General features: G+C 41.3%; 1 protein-coding gene across 2 annotated transcripts; it reads right to left on the bottom strand.

Annotated features, from left to right (window-relative positions):
- Positions 1-3248: 3248 nt before the first annotated feature.
- On the bottom strand, positions 3249-16473 carry LOC115648563 (vascular non-inflammatory molecule 3-like). 2 transcript variants are annotated; one of them, XM_030556331.1, is made up of 8 exons: positions 15989-16473; positions 15454-15609; positions 15247-15377; positions 10896-11088; positions 8821-9112; positions 6770-7143; positions 5006-5176; positions 3249-4735 (listed from the first exon to the last, which is right to left on the bottom strand). In XM_030556331.1, the coding sequence occupies exons 2-8, from the start codon at positions 15511-15513 to the stop codon at positions 4616-4618; spliced, it is 1341 nt and encodes a 446-aa protein (XP_030412191.1). In that variant the 5' UTR covers positions 15514-15609; positions 15989-16473; the 3' UTR covers positions 3249-4615. The 2 variants fall into 2 exon arrangements, with proteins under 2 accessions (XP_030412191.1, XP_030412190.1); XM_030556330.1 differs by lacking the exon at positions 15989-16473 and having other exon boundaries at positions 15454-15794.
- Between the last annotated feature and the right edge of the window lie 1021 nt (positions 16474-17494).

The raw sequence follows: 17494 nt of genomic DNA on the forward strand, positions 1-17494 counted from the left end.
TTAGCAATGTGAACTTTCCCATGAAATTAAATAGTCAGTTCCTGCTCATCTCCAGTATTGGAAGGAAGGGTTCTGGACTGCAGAAGACAGAACAGACTGTGACTGGCTGAAGCTTAGAGCAGGCTCTCAGTGCTGTGTCATGCCATGTTTAATTTTAAATAATTTTGGTCATAAAATATAAGCTCTCTGTTCCTTATTAAAAATACTACAAAACCAGCGTCGAACATAGTTTTAAAGCAGTGTTGAACACAGTTTGTCTTTGTGCTTGCAGTTAAAATGTTCAGCACTAATTTAGATACCCTATTGCTAACAAGAGGTCTAGAGAAGGATGTCAGCTGTTCAGTTTTTGGCTGCAGACATGATCCGTTAAAAAGGAAGCAAAAAGGAAGCAACTAATATTTCCTGATGTTTTTGGTAAAGTAACTTGGAAGCCTCCCTGAAATTAGCTCATTTTTTTCCATTGGCATGGAAAACTAAGAGCCCCAGCTGTAGCTCCTCACACTTGGCCAGGTGACAGGGTGGCCTTGTGGTCACAGCAGGTGCAGGAAACCAAGCATCAGGACTAAGGGTGGAGCCAGAGTCAGCAGTCAGAAACTGGAGCTGAAGGTCAAACTGGAGGTGAGGAACTGAAACAAACAGGTAACGCAGGAGCAGTCACAGTGTTGGGCATGAGCGCTGAGCAGGCAGCGAGGAGCTGCTGATGCTGGATTAAGAGCCAGCCTGCTGGCCTCTCCAGCCAATCAGGCCATCAGCTGCAGGCTGGCTGTACTGATTAGGTTGCCTGGAGACTAGCTCTGTTGTAGTGCCTGAATCCTGACACACATTCATATGTGGCCGAAGAGGAGTGTTTTAGTTGAACAAAAAGACAGAATAAAAGGGTAAATTGACAAATATTTATGGAAATGATCATACTTTTCAGACTACTTGGTTATGCATACTGTCATGTTCTGGAGTGCAGTTCAGAGCAGTCAGAAGTTGTGTCACCACCTGCCCTGCAGCTCTGGTTGCCTCACAATGCTTTGCTGTTGTAGCTCCCAACCAGCCTATGAGCATGCAGGTCACACCCTGAGTTTCTGTCTGTGTACTAGAGAGCTCTGGTTCAGTGGCTCTGAACCCATCATCCTGTCTTCAGTCCCACTGCTCCACTCTGGCTTCTACCAGTCTTGGTTACTACTTGCAAGGTGACCCCAATACACTCCCAAACCTGGACTTCCCCCAAATTGCATGTTCTGCAATGTCTAACCCTTTCCTGGACAGTTCAGAGAAATAATATAGCTAGTTTGTATTTCTAAAGACACAAGTATCAGGGGGTAGCCATGTTAGTCTGTATCCACAAAAAAAAAAAAAAAAAGGGAGTCTGGTGGCACCTTAAAGACTAACAGATATATTTGGGCATAAGCTTTCATGGGTTAAAAAAAAACACCTCACTTCTTCAGATGCAGGGAGCCATAACCCTCCCACTTTTTGAAAGTGGATGGGCTTGGCCCAGTCCACTTTTCACTAAGGCAGACCCTGCCCCCTTCCCCTCCTCTTCCCCCAAAGGCCCCACTCCCAGGCAGGTAGAGGGTTCGCTGCAGCTCCCCACAGTTGCCTGCCCGGCTCTTATCGTGGCCAGGCTGCGGCTCTGAGGCCCCCAGAGGGAGCTGAGTTGGGGAGAGCTGTGCGGTCAGCTGTGGGGAGCCTGGGTCCCTGCCCCAGGCAAGGGGCTGCCTTCACCCCCACCTTGGGTGAGGGGTCCCGGCCCTACACACTTTTGGGAGGGCTCCGGCACCCTTGCCCCAGGCTGGAGCTAATGGGGGCCGGCCTATGGCCAGGGACTCTGAATGGCTGGAGCCAGTGTTTGTGCTGCCCACGCACCCAGGGCTGGGGGCCATGCTGTCCGCCCACCCAGCATGCTGGGGGCTGTGATCAGCCAGAGACTTCAACACAGTTGCCCGCCCACCCATCTGCCACTTTGGGCCACGCTGCCTGCCCACCTGGCACTCCAGGACTGGGGGAGGGGCTGCTGGGCTCCGGCAGGGGAAGAGGGGTGGGAAGGATAGGGACCCAGACAGAAGAGGCAGGCTGGTGGGACTAGCCTCCCCAAGCCCATGGTTCATCCACTGACCATGCCAGTAAGCCTTCAAAATGGATTATTCTGAAAACTAAAACCTAGACCAAGTTTCTCTCTTCTGCTGGGTACACATGCCATGCTGTCTTCTCCCCCACTAGTTAATGTGAGGTTTACCTCCACCCCTTGTCAGCTTGATAAGTTTGTTTAATGCTTATATGTAAACTGAGGTAAACATTACTTTGTTTAGGATAGACCTGTTTAACAAGTCTCTCTGCCATACCTGGTTTACACACTCTTCAGGCATAATTCCAGCATATATTCACAACTCTTAATGCCCATCACATACATATATCACACATGACTATTAATGATCAATGAGTTATTAGTTTTCAAATGATATCTTGCAAGGCATATTTTGTACAAAGACTACAACAATAGTGTGCAGGGTGTGAATACAGGAGTGTTTAGCATCACCCATACTTCAAAAGCAATACCTAGCACATACTGCACTGAGGAGAGAAGGACTGTCTTGTGGTTAAGGCATTGGAGTGGGACTCAAGGATTTTGGTTCAATTCCTTGCTCTCCCACAGATACCCTGTGTGATCTTGGGCAAGTCATTTCATATCTCTGCCCTCGGATGTGGAGATTATGACAGGTATCAGACAGTGGTTTTCCCGATTAAGAATGGTGCCTTAAAAGGTTGAGGAGAACATACAATGATGAGTTGAGCCCCTTCAAATCCTAGTAAGACAAAAGGGGCTCAGCAATTTGTATAAACTGGGCTTATGGAGCGGTATGTTTGAATATTTCTTCGGCGTTGGCCTAAGAGCTTGACACTATTTAGTTTGATTTAAAGTGAAGCAGGAAAACCTGATTAGTGTGGCATGCTAAGACCTGACTTGTCCTGAGGAAACAGAGGCTGTTGATAGTCTGATGTCACAGAAAGAAACTGGGTTCAACGAGGCAAATTTCTCAGAGACAGAAGGAATCTTGGAATCCAGAATCACAAGTCTTATTCAAGCCTTTCTTACAGAGGAGGTTTCTTTATCATGGTATGGGGAATCTCACCCTATCTTAAACTTGATGTTTTCCCCCCTCCCACTGATCCATATATCCTCCATTCTTCCTTTCTTCCTGTGATTTTTTTCAAATCGCTTATGCTCCCATAGTGTGCAGTAACTGAGTTTAAAAGAGTCTTTCCCATTCTCTTTATTATGGCTGCCTTTGGAATTATGTAGGATGGTTGTACGTTAGTGACAGCATACAGACTAAAACGTGATTATATCTTATGACGTTTAACCTGGGTCACATGTGCAATAGTTGAATACCTGATTAAGTACATCTGCAAAATAAAAACAGAAGTAAAAATTGCTGAAGACTACAATCTGAATGCAGGGTTTTTTAATCTTCAACAATTGCATTTATTATAATAAGAAAATGGATACTGATATTTTAAATTCACTTTGAAAAGTAACCGAATCAAAAACTAAACACCCAATTTAAATCACTCCAGAAAAAGGAAGTTCACATGTCCCACTTCCAGTAAAGTATAGGTCCCACTCATGTGAACACTTATCCATCTGAAGTTACACACGAGTACCCTGACTACACCAGAACAACTAAAACAAGTCAAATTAAGTATATGTAGGACCCTAAAAAACACAGAACATTCAACAGAACACACCCAAATCTTTTCTATCTTGCTATTTTGATAGTGATGGGTGCATTAGAAATACTGAGGGTACATAGACCTGCATGAACATTATTGCACATTTCCTGGCATTTTCAGGACTTTTAGCATGGGTACAGATCACTGTTTGAAAACTATAGCACAACTACAGTATTGCCATTTTAAAAATAAGCATATTTACCACATACTTAAAATATGCTCATGATGTACAATGCTCAGGGAAAATGCATTGTATATGGAAAACAGAATCATTTGAAACTATAATTTGGTGTGATGGGATAGTCTATTAAAAGGAATGTTAATCTGAAAATGTAACTACATTATCTAATTGAAGGATGTCAATTTTTTCGCTTTTTCAAAATAATTACAGTACTCGTGGAAGGTATTGGATTGACAACTCAGAAGAATGGATCTAATTAATAATGTACATGAATCTCTGATTTATCAACAGTTTTGTTTAGACATGGGCCTGAACAAAAACCCAGAGGTGACCTCTACCCTAGCTCCCAAAGTAAACATTTTAAGGGGTAAAAATCCAGGTTCTAAGGTGAGTTTTGTTGCTCAGGCCAATATCTGCTGATAAAGAACTGGATCCCGCCATATTAAAGTTAGTGGAAGTTTTTCTCTCAGTTTGAATGGCAGCAAAATCAAGCCAGTAGCAAGAAGAGGCTAACAGTTAATAAAGATGCAGAACTGCTGTCCAGTTAATTGGTTTTGTAATGGAATTGTGTCAATAATGTAACATGCACTGACTAGACAGAATATATTTAGATTACAGAATATGAAAAATAAGATAGTAGATAATGACTGTAGTTAACACAGATTAACATTATAGGATGTTCCTATTCTGAGAAATGCATCAATAGCCACATCATGGGAAAGCCTGTTGTGGGTGTGGGGGGTCCTTTTCATACCACCTCCCAAAGAGTGTCACTGACAAGACTGGTTTAGAAGTGCCATTCTGGTTTATCAGACGTCCATCACTTAATACCTAGTTTGAGAGAAGAAAGATAAATAGTACCATTAGCAGAGCAGTGTGTGGGCAACATTAATATGTTCATGTATTTCAGTTTAGCTTGGAAAAAGGCAAATAATGTACAACCCAATCTCTGACTCAAGCCAATCATCAAGAGCAGAAGGCCTCTGAGCATACCCAAGTTGTCATAGTTGGACAATTTTTATGTTTAGCACTGGCCTTTGTCATCTTAGAATAGGATCCTTTAAAATGCAAGTCTGAAACAGCTCAAGGGCATCCTCTTACCTGAAATTCACCAGGCGCCAGTTGAACCCCAGTGAGCAAGACTTCTGGAAAGATGTAGCTAGTGCCAAATGTGCCACTGAGAGAGAATGTGTCAAAGCTGGTGTGAGCAGTAGCCACTGGCTGCCCGCAAGTTTTCAAGTCTGTGCTTTTACACTTCAGTAGTGTGCATATCTATGGGGAAGAAACAGAGGGGATATATTTGGAGAGCTTACAGTAAACAAGAGCCAGGCTTTGACAGTAGGAAAAACCTCTCATTGTCAAGGTATTATAAAAATATTTACTCATATAATTAAGTCAGACCCATGGATGCTCTGATACCTTGTAATCCAACAGAATGCTTCACCTATGCCTGTGCCCGTGCCTGTGTGTGTGTATTTACCCACTCAATTATAGCTCTGTAACTGACACAATTTGTGGCCTGAACAAATCACTTCAGCTCTGTCTCAGTTTCGCAGTCAATGAAATGGGGATTGTAGAAGGGTGGTCCCCCCTCCTGCCCTGAAGGACTTGAAATCAGCCCTGGAAAAGGGCTGAGGCTGTGAGAGAGCTGCTGCTAGGATAAGCAGCAAGCCTTTGCTGATTGGGGAACCAGCCACAGATGCAGCCACGTCCCAGTAGGTCCTTACACGAGGGCAGTCGGCCAGGAACACACAGAGTCTCTCTCTAGCTTGCTGAGGGAGAAGGTCCTGGCTGTCCGGGAGCTGAACATAATACCTAAAATGGAGCAGGGCTGGGGGAAGGCTAGAGGAGCTGGGGCAGCTCCAGCCTGGAAACCCCCCAGGCTGCAGGCCTTGTTAAAGGCTGGAAAGGGTACTGGGGTTGCAGAGGGGCAGCAAAAGGGTAGGCAGAGGCAGGAGGTCCAAACCCCCCATGCTGGGGATGAGTGGCATTTAGACTTCAGTCTGCCCCAGTGAACGGGGGCTAGATCAAGACTGGCAGTAGCCATAGTCTGAGGCGAGGTGGGGATAGAGAGTGGGGGCACCCAAGGGGCAGCATCTCGGCCTAAAAGGGGCACTGGGGTCCAGGAGGGACTCAGGGCCAGTGGCAAGCGGGACACTGGCCTGCAGAGGGTGCTCCAGAGGCTGGCAAGCTAATTGCCTGGACAACCAGCAGGAGGCGCCACGGGGTGAGTCCCACCTCATTACAGGGATATTTGCCTGTCCTACACAGAAGGATCCATTTAGGCTTACACAATGCTATAGAAATGGTACTAAACTGGAAATAAAAAAGAACTCAAAAGCTATGTGTAAAGGGTGGATTATATCCCTGTGTCTTCGATACATTAGCTTGCAATCCCAGCAATACATTAGAGTCCTATCAGCATGAGCATCGCTTCAACCTGATGCTAAATGTTCAAAACTGAAACAAGCTGTCCCACAGGATAGAGCATATTTGCTGAGTCAGCAAGTGCTGCAACAGGCTGTCCTCCTAAAGTTAGCATGTGTTCTAGGAAGGGGCTGTGTGCGTTCCCTTCCAGGTACAGACACCAACTTCTCTGAACCCTTATAAACCAAAGATAAACCCAGGCCTCTGGCCAGGAAAAGACATCACAATCAGAACAGGAAGCATCAAGATCCTAAACTGGGTAAAGAAGACCAGTGGGGTTAATAGTATCCTATTTCTCGAACATTTGTTTTAAGAAAGCACTTTGTGATGAAGTATCTAACTATCCCTTGGGGCAGATGTGAAGGACTCCAAATGGAAAAGGGATGTTCCAGCCCTCCGCCACCCTACCCCATCAGAAATAAAGAGAAAATGCTTTACCTGCAAATAGTATTCTCCTTCAACAACATGGAGGCCATCAAAAGCACCTAAGACATATACTTCATCTTCTCGCTTCTCCGCCATCCTGTAGCTCAAATGACAGCAAAGGTCTTTCTGGCAAACTGTACGGTTTCCTTCAGGCTTAGCGAGTTCAGTGAAGGTGAACAGATCAAAGTAAATGACTCCACTGAAATCATGGCCATCTGGTGAGAATCGTTTGATGCTTGTGGCATACGAGCTCCAGTTGACAGCAATAGGGTAAGTGGGAGAAAGACGAGGGTGTGAACTCAGCTCTGTAACCAGGAGGTGACCGCTTTCTGTTTCTGTATTGTAATGAAATGCTCTGGGTACATTTGGTGCATAGATGCCACTCCCTGCGTGTGACAGACAAGAGGGAGCTTTGAATCAGAAAGGAATTACCCATTTCGTATTGTGCACTTTATCATCACACATTAAACATGTGCAGAGTTTTATTCCATTATTGTCAGAACTATTTTAAAGTCAAAATTAAAGCTTTTACTATAAGCCTGGTCTAATGCTCATTGACATCAATGGGAATTATACCAAACCCAAACGTTTCACAGCATGTAAGTGACATATAAATCACATGTTAGTAAGTGTGACTAAATTGGTGTAAATGACAGTGATAGGGAAAAAAGGTAGAAATTACACTTGTTGGATTTGGTCTTGTCTCTCTTATGTAGTTTTTATTTGGCAGAGTGGCTGGTAACACTATAAAGCAAATAAAACATTGTAGGGAGAACATGTGCCAGGAAATCCCTTACCTTTGCACCTCCATGTAGGTCTTAAATACGTGGCTATCATTTTTATTTTACAATACCAAAAAAAACACCCCCCCCCCACCCACTCCCCACAGACAAAAAACAATCTCTGAGGAAAGAAAGGAAAGAATAGGCCATCTAACTTTAGCATAGCAATGACTCAACATCAGTGGAGATGGCTGTGGAGATGCCTAAACAAAGGGGCCCAAGTAGCAAAAAGTTTAGTGCTAGCTATCAACTGGACTTGCTCCCCCACAGTAATACTAAGCTATAAATTGGACAAGCCTCATACATGAAAAAGGAATGACAAGTCTGTTCTTTTGAAATGAATAGTTATTCAAGTGCTAGACCCATCCTTAACAGATATATCAGATTGTTGTACTATGCTATTGCTCTGGGACAATGAACATACACACAACTATAATGTATGAATCCTAGCAACAGGCTGAAAAAAAATGTATCAAGGAACACAAGTCTATAAAGAAAGTTTGATACTAGTTTATAAAGCATACAGATATTGCATGAAAATCAGCCATCACAACTCAATTAAGAGTATTCATCAGTACAAAGGCTAGGTCTACACCAGTGGCGGGTTTGACCTAAGATATGTAACTTCAGCTACACAAATAGCGTAGCTGAAGTTGGCATATCTTAGGTCGATTTACCTGGCCATGAGGATGGCAGCGAGTTGACTGCTGCTGCTCCGCCGTCGACTCTGCTTCCACCTCTTGCCACGGTGGAGTTCCGGAGTCAACAGCAGAGCGATCGGAGATCGATTTTATCGCATCTACACTAGATGCAATAAATCAATCTGTGATAGATCAATTACTACCCGCCGGATACCCAATCCGGCGGGTAGTGTAGATGTACCCTAAGTCTCTACCTAGTGGAGATACAGGTTTGTTGCATCAGATTAACAAACGATAGTTACGTGGCATTGCTGAAAACAAAGGTCTGTGGTGAGACTACATTGAACCATAAAATCAAACTTCAGCAATTACTGCTTAATAAGGAATTTAAGTTCTACAAGTTAACCTAAAAAAATAACTTAGAGGAGAAATAAAATGTTAAATTCCGAACCATCTGTGAACATTCATTACTAAGATCCTGATCCTGCAAATACTTACACACACATATAAATTTAAATATATGAGTAGCTCTACTGAAGTCAGCTGGACTATTCACATGCTGAACTTGAAGCATGTGCATAAGAGTTTACAGGATCAAGGCCTAAGATACCAAATCAGTTATGCCAAGGTTGTAAATTACCTGTTATATCTAAACTGGAGTTGCATATATTCGCTGAAAGAAAATTGACACCCATTCCCATAGCCCACGCAGAGTGGAACTGACAAGCAGACAAAAGTGGTAGAGTATTCATCCAAGCTGTTGGGAACAACACGGTGTCCACTTGTAACTTGCTCACCAGGACCACAGCAGGATCATGGAAAAGTATGTCCGCACAAGTGAAAATGCCAAACTTTCCAAAGGATGTATTGAAGGTGACAAACTCTGGCTCCTTAGGGTAATCAAACTGAGTTTCTGTCACAAAGAGGTTATACTGTTTATGGGAAAGAGAGAAGGGAAATATATAAGGCCATATAAATCAGAACTCAGTTCAGTTAAATTGTTTACATAAATACAGGGAATACAGAGTCTAAGTTTCTGTTAAATTCTATTTTTTTCCCCATATTGAAAGAGACTGGATTACAATGCAAAAGAAAAGTCAGATAAAGTATACAGGATTCCCTTTTCTCTTCCATGAATGGTATTTTAATTTATTCATTGGTAGGAAATTATGAAATATTGGATTTTTCATACCCCCCAGAGAATGTCCCTTCATATTTATAAATGGTACCAAATGGCTTTTTGGAAGTTTAAATTAAATTTCAACAATAGCAGAAAAAGTGATACAGCAAGTTAGTGCCTAGCATTTCTAGTGTCCTTGCTTTTAAACTATTATTTTAGTTACATATAAATTTAAGTTTGGGGAATTTATTGTAGTTTCACTTTCACAGTTTGTTCTCATAATTCCTTACTAGAGGTTGACATGATTTGTTGCATCTGTAGGCTGAACACTGCACAATGAGCCAAGAGGCGAATGAGGGTGCACATGCCCATGGTTCTTTGCACTCCTCCTTGTACTCCTCTCCAGTGGAGTCCTCACTCAGCTCCTTCATTACCATCCTCCCAATCCTAATGTCAGGATTCTGTGTGTCCCCCATTCCCTTCTTTCCCCCCATACCAGGGGCTTTGTGTGCACCTTCACAGCTTCTTATTTCCTCCTACCATCCCTTCTGATCTTCATGCTTTTCTTTCTTTTTCAGGGTATTAACATTTTAAACAACTGGGAGGATGGAGAGAGCAGAGATGGGGAAGCTGTTATGTTGGAAGGTGTTAATGGCTGCCATCAATTGGTTCTTTGTTCTACAGACAATTACAAAAAAGTGGTTGCAGCTGCTGCTCTGCTAATCAGTTGCCCCGGGGCTGCGTGTGTCCTTCTTTATACCCTTCAGGTTTTCCCAATTTTCACCAAAATCCATAGGGTTCTGTCCACTGATGCCTAGAATATTCCCTGTAACTTTGGAATTGATTGGATGTAGCATTCAGAAACTATCACAATACACTCAAACAAAGAAATGCCATCAAATTGAATGTAAGACCCCACAATCTCAGCTGACTACTTAAATCACTAGCTACCTAAGTGCTAATCTACACTGGCAATGCTAAAGTGCTGCTGTGGCAACGCTTTAACTTGGCTTGTGTAGTCCTGGCAGAGTGCTCTGTCCCAGTGCTGTAAAAACAAACAAAAACAAAACACACTTCCACAAGGGGTGCGGCTCCCAGCACTGGTGCACTGTCTACACTGTTGCTTCACAGTGCTGAAACTTGCTGCTCTCAAGGGGGTGTTTTTTCACACCCCTGAGCAAGAAAGTTGCAGTGTAGAGAAGCCCTAAGAGAGACCAAGTAGGTATTGCTTGGGGTTCACCAGTGGCATTAATTTTCTGCCCTTCATAAGGTTTGTGAAAGAGCAATCAATTGTGGCTGCCTATTGAAGCAAGAACTAGATTGGACTGGAATTTTTCAGATTAATGTTTGACAAATTGGAGCTAAAGCTTCCTTAGCTAGGATTCTGCAGCTGTGGCTGGGAAAGTAAATTCCTCTGACTACAGACACTGAAAATGTGACCTCTCCTGCTTTAACATGGCACACACTCTGATCCTCTGCACGGCACTAAATATATTCCACAATAGTTTTAGTTAAAGGATTTTGGAAAAAATGCTAAATATGATTAAAAGGAGTCAATTACTGCACTGAACTGTGCAAAGTTGTTTATTTCTTACCTTATGGTAGCGTGCCACCAATTTCCCTTCTGAATCAAACACAACATCAGTATTATACTGATAGTGACCATCGCTGGGGCATTTGGGATCACTGGAATTACATGGCTTCTTGTCCCCAATATTGGCAACCACATAGATCGCATTGCTCCTAGCCATGCAGCTGAGTCTTTCCTGCACTGGTGCAGGAGCAAATCTAGTTGTCAGTGAGAAATTAAAAAAAAAAAAATTCTAAACTTAAGGCTTTGGAGCAGAAGAATGATGGATTTAAGTTAGAAGACTGCTGTTGTAGGGTAGCCAAATGAAAGTACAGAAGAGACCATTGGTGAGTCTATAAAAGTGTTCAGAATAAAATCGAGAAGTCTCCCTTTGTGCCAGTATGGGTTATCCTAACTGGACAGAACAGTGTGATATTGGGCTTCCAGTCTCTCCCAACCCACTACACCTCATTTTCCTCCTAGACTAGATTCCTCTCGCCTACCCAAACCCAATTCCTTGTTCCACTGAAAAAAACCCCACACACGTGTGTGTGTGTATTTATGTATATTCACACAACACACACACACACAAAACAATAAAAGAACATTATTATGGTTGCAAAGTCAAGCCCTCAAAAATTAGGAAATGCCAGAACTAAGTGCCAGAAATGAGATTTGGGAAAGAGAAAAAGTGAAAGAACAACATTACAACAAACCCACAAATATCAGAGGTTTGGATGTACAGGTTGTTTGTTTGTTTATGCTTGAAAACCAAATGTTTAACTAGTTACTAAAACATAATATAAGGACAATGTCACATCTCACTCTTCAATTTGAGTTCAGGAAGCACTGCACACACTGTGTGCTGTCTTATCTTGGGCAGGTACCCCCTATCTTAATGCTGAATGTTTCTTAGGCTCTGATCCTACAATAAGCTCCACACAAGCAGACCCTGGAACCTGTTTGGAGCTCATAGCAGAAGCAAGCTCTTGTTCTGTACATGCTCATCCCTTCATTCCCCTGCCTCTATACCATGACTGGGGAAAATGGGATAAAAAAACCCAACAACGTGTCTTCAAAAATCAATTCAGTTTAATCTATGACCACAAATGCTACAATGCCTTAGTCACAACTGTATGGTTATTGAATGACATCATTACAGGTCAGGATTTAACATTGTTTGAGTGCTTAAATTCTACATTTCCATACCTTAACAGGTTTGATTTGCTTTGAAACGCTTGAGTTTCCCTGAGTTTACAATTAGACATGGGCAAAATCATCACACTATAGAGTTGTCCTCTGGCCCAATGAGCATTCAAGTATTTTATACAAAGTTGAATGTCTTCAACAGGAAAGGCTGATAGAGACCCACCTTAAGTAACCAATACCATATTGGGTGAATAACCTAACCGTTGAACTACAGGTTATTGCGGGGAGGGATGTGTAGAAGGAAAACTTATTTTAAAATTTGGGGCTGTTCCATAATAGTTTGCAGAGATTAGTGTACATGCGACTTTTTAAAATTTAAATTATTGAAAGATGCTCCAAGATGTATTAAATATGTTCTCTGGGAACTCATAGCTGTGTTTAAGCCTTTAAACAAGGCTCATTTCAGCCTAAATCTCCAGCTCAAAAATATCTGAGGTTTTTTTGTTTTGGGTTTTTTTTGCTTGTTTCTGCTCTGGATAGCAAATTCTTTGATGCAGGGAACTATGGGTGCAGGGGATGGAAGTGGTTTCCATTATATACAGGATTTACAGTTGGGTCTAATGGCTCACAGCACCCCCACTATATAAAATCTTGTTCCTCAGCGTAAATTTTTGCCACTGACTTCAATTGAGCCAGGATTTAACTCCAAATCTCTACTTTTGTATACTATGGATTACCATGTCATTGTTCAAACAAGCACAATAATATTTTAAAGGTAAACACAGCTGAAATACAAAGCCAGTATTTGCAGCATTTATAAATATTAGAATGGCTAAACTCTGGCTTTACTCAGCATCAAGTGATGGTGGAACATTTGCATTCTAATCCTGGGTTAAATAACCCTTGCGTAGATGAAAAAACAAACTGACATTCTTCTAAAGCCACCTAGCGGCAAAACATTAACAAATATTTCTATGACTATATATTATTAATCATTAATTGTAGCCGAGTACAACTGCTTATCATGTATTGACATTACTGTGACAGAATGTACTCACGTCCAAACTCTACACGCTATTGTAATAGTCTTTGCACAAAGTATGCCTTTGGAGATAGCATTTAAAAATTCATTTGCTGATCAATAATATCATGACAAAATGTGCATAGCAGCGTTATATGTAAAGTTCTAAACATAAGCTGAGATCATGACTAAAAGTATGTTTTCTAGAAAAGTCTGGGGAGTGTCCAAACCGGTTCCTCAGCATGCCTCAGCTAGATGTAATCAAGGTCAACAGGCCATTACCTGCTAAGTGACAATTCATTGGCAGGAAAGGGGGAAGGGATAAAAAAAAAAATTAAAAAAAATCTACATCTTAGCAAAGAAACAGCTTTCCCTTCCACATAGTCTGCCTGTCGCCATGCTCCCAGTCAGGATTATAAAAAGAAGGGGCAGACACCCCACAGCACACCACCTCCCTTCCTCTCATTGTGTCCATTGATTCACTACGTGAGAAAGGAAAAGGAAGCACCAACAACACAGAAGACAGGGTCCTGGCCTAAGAAGTTTGGCCAGTTAGACTGCTGAGAGCATGTGGTGAGAACAACTTTGCTTTGAATTTAACAGCTAAATTTAAAAAGCATCAGTTGTGTTTTATGTTTATTTTTCTTGTAACCATGTTTGATTTTTATGCCTCACTACTTATATTCACTTAAAATCTCTAATTTTTTTAGTTTATAAACTTGTTTGATTGTTTTAATCTAATCCAGTGTGTTTAAATTGAAGTATCTGATAAACTCCATTTGGGGTAACAAAATGTGTGCATATTATTTCTATTAAAGAAATAGACTTCTATTGTCCAGGAGAGGGCTGGGCAGCGCAGGACATACATTTCTGGAGGGAAATATAGGAGAGGGTATGTATTCCAGAAGTCACCTGGAATAAAAATCGAGATGTGGTTGGCAGGCTGCAGCACACACCCAGACATAGCTGGGAGTGACTTGATGCTGCTGTTTGTGAGCAGTCCAGATTATCTGGAGGTTACATTAACAAAGCAATGTAAAGGGCACCCCAAATTAGAGGGCGGGGGTGACACAGCTACTCATTAGTCTGGATTGTACCCTGATATGTCACAATTACATCACTGCCTTTTATGAGACAAACACCTCTCAGGGATGGTCTAGATAATATTTAGTCCTGCCATGACTGCAGGGGACTGGACTAGAAGACCTCTCGAGGTCCTTCCCATCCTATGATTAGCTATTGATTGAGATTCCTGTAATCCTGCCATATTAAAATATTAAAGACAATGTGATGTGTCTTAAGCTTATTGAAAAATAAATAATTTTTAAAACTGCAATATTATGAATCAACTAATGTTACAGTTTACAAAGGGAAAAAAAGGTTGTCAGCTTCCATTATTTCTGCTTAACTGGGTACTCAGATACAGAGATAGCAATCGCTTAAAAAACAAGGATTTTAAATTAGTACGGTCTGAAAGTCCTTTGAAGTAATTCAAGTTGAATTTTGATTTCTGTTTGTTCAATAGTTTTTTTCTTTACACTGTTAACATGTTAGTACTAAAATGAATAAAGTTATTGGGATTATTTTCCTTTAAACGCACCCCAAAAACCTACTAAAATAATGTTATTCCTTCATCTTAGAAATATTGCTGTTTCATATTTGCTCTTCATAAATTAATGCACTGTGACATCATGGAATATCTCTTAGGACCTGATAATAAGAATTGACAGTTAACACTGACTGGATTTTGACTTTTACTTAATCACCAAAAATGTGCTCAAGCACTAAAGAAAGCACTTATTTCACATCTCATTGATCAATTGGGGTTCAGATAAAAACACAGATGATAGGATTTATTTTTTAAATCTTGGCGCAGGCATCCCCCATTTCAGTAGTGAATATTTCTTAGGTCCTGACCATGTCCCAGCACCCACCTAGAGATAATAGAAAAAGCAGAGCCCTTATAACCTGCATTTCATGTTTTTCTTTCAAATAAGCATTGAATCCAACAAGTACATTACATGAAACTGAGAAACTGTAATTAGACTACACTTTATGGGGAAAAAACAATCATGAAAAACTCAGATAGTACGTTCTTGTGATTAGGCTACACAAACCCCTATGCAGTCATTCATCTCCACCACTTAATGGAGATTTTTAACTCTCTCCCACCACCCACTGCCCCATTTAATAGCAAAGACAATACCTGTCAGGGTCAGTACATGGAATCCAGTTCACCTGTGGATCTGGGATGTCCTCAAGATAGGGATAAATGGTTTCTCTTGTGAAAAGCCAGCCGTAAATACCATCTTCAGGAGTCACAATAATACGTGCACCCTGGCAAAACAGACTAAATTAAATAAGTCTCCACCTAAATAAATACATCTCAGTACAGAAGAGCCAATGACAATACCTGCAGGGCTGCTGCTTTGATGGCCCCTTCCAAAACATCCATGTTTTTGTTCATCAGCATCAAAGCATCTTCAGGAGAAACAGGTATTTTGGTGTCCTCTGATAATATAACTGAGTGCTCATACACTGCTGCAATGTAGCTGTCCAAAGCACAGGCCTTAAGGACAGACAAAGTAAAAATTGTAGTGTAAACATGAGGCTGGGAATAGACCATGTTTGAAGCTTGTTAGTTGCTCAAATGACTGCAAGAACAGGCAAGTCTAGAGGATTAAATCAGAAAACTGATTGCCTCACTTTGAAAACCTCCATTACCTATTTAATCAAGAGATTCTGTTACAGGAAGTCCACATTGTGCAACACAGTTACCACATCTAGAACGTCTTACACCATAAAGGACATCTGAAGAAGTGAGGTTTTTTACCCACAAAAGCTTATGCCCAAATAAATGTTAGTCTTTAAGGCGACACTGGACTCCTATTGTTTTTGCCATAGAAGACAAAAGACCTGCAAAAGTAATACTGTGCCATTTTAATTACCTTGTCGTTGCCAAAGAAGTCACTGTGAAAAAGCTGCAGAAAGACAGCACTGCTGATTTAGAAACACTGCATGTCTATGGCAGAGACAATGGTGTGAATTCAAGGCTAGCCAGCTCAGTAGAAAAAGCAAGTACGGTGAAATCACAGCAGGATCCACACATGCTGGGCTAAACCCTTCTGCCTTAAAACACACAAATAATTTATTTACTGCAGTAGAACTGTTTGCAACAGTAAACCAAACAGGATTTCATGGGAGGGGTAAAAGCTGAACAGCCCATTATGGCATTTTAATAAATAAAACTGATTTTAAAATTAACAGATCCAGTCAGACAACCTTGAGAATATTTTAGTATTGAGAACCAGTTAATAGCACACTATCATTAACCTGTTCTGGTCCAGAGCCATTTTTAAAAAGCCCAAGAACAGCCAATTCCAAAGTTGGACAGCCAGCCAGAATCATACAAATAAGTGAGAATAACACAGTATGAATAAACAACCCAGCCAAATTGAGCTTTAACTGGCCATTACAGGCAATAAATAGCTTTACTACTAAAAGTGCCCCAACGCTCTGTTCTAAAGTGGCACAAGGGATGATACATGTAATATAACAGAGAGCAACATACTAGTTATGAAAAAAAAATAGTCCAAACTGACCTTTAGCTGCCTGTTCTAGGCAATAAAAGTTAATTATTAATATAACAGAATATTCAGTTCCAAAGTAGCATGGAGAACAAAAATATTGTATATAATGCAACTAAGTGAGAACAACATAATACTACTGTAAAAAAAAACAGCCAACCAGCCTTTAACTACTCATTCTGGTCAATACATTGGTTCATTGTGGATTAAAAATATCCAGAACTGCATATTCCTGAAGTGAAGGGAGAATAAAAATAATCCTTAGGCCTATATAATGGTCAGAACCAACTTTAATATTATACCAACTTCTGTGCAATAAAACATGATGTTATTAATATTAGTCTATTTGTGTTGCTGTCATAACTTTAGTCCCAGATTTGGACTTTAGCGTCCAAAATATGGGGGTTAGCATGAAAACCTCCAAGCTTAGTTACCAGCTTGGACCTGGTACTTGCTGCCACCACCCAAAAAATTAAGAGTGTTTTGGGGCACTCTGGTCCCCCGGAAAAACCTTCCCTGGGGACCCCAAGACCCAAATCCCTTGAGTCTCACAACAAAGGGAAATAATCCTTTTTCCCTTCCCCCCTCCAGGTGCTCCTGGAGAGATACACAGCCACAAGCTCTGTGAATCCAAACAGAGTGACTCCCCCTCTCCGTTTCCAGTCCTGGAAACAAAAGCACTTTCCTCTTCACCCAGAGGGAATGCAAAATCAGGCTAGCAAATCCAACACACACAGATCTCCCCCTGATTTCTTCCTCCCACCAATTCCCTGGTGAGTACAGACTCAATTTCCCTGAAATTTCCCAGAAAAGAAAACTCCAACAGGTCTCAAAAAGAAAGCTTTATATAAAAAGAAAGAAAATACA

Source organism: Gopherus evgoodei, chromosome 3 (assembly GCF_007399415.2).
Source record: "Gopherus evgoodei ecotype Sinaloan lineage chromosome 3, rGopEvg1_v1.p, whole genome shotgun sequence".
Classification (NCBI taxonomy): domain Eukaryota; kingdom Metazoa; phylum Chordata; order Testudines; family Testudinidae; genus Gopherus; species Gopherus evgoodei.

Coding starts and splice junctions, on each gene's coding strand:
- LOC115648563 (XM_030556330.1), bottom strand. CDS start 15,666: ATGGTCTATTCCCAGCCTCATGTTTACACTACAATTTTTACTTTGTCT. Junction 15,378..15,453: donor TCAAAGCAGCAGCCCTGCAG/GTATTGTCATTG, acceptor CTGTTTTGCCAG/GGTGCACGTATTATTGTGAC. Junction 4,736..5,005: donor TGGCGCCTGGTGAATTTCAG/GTAAGAGGATGC, acceptor CTCTCAAACTAG/GTATTAAGTGATGGACGTCT.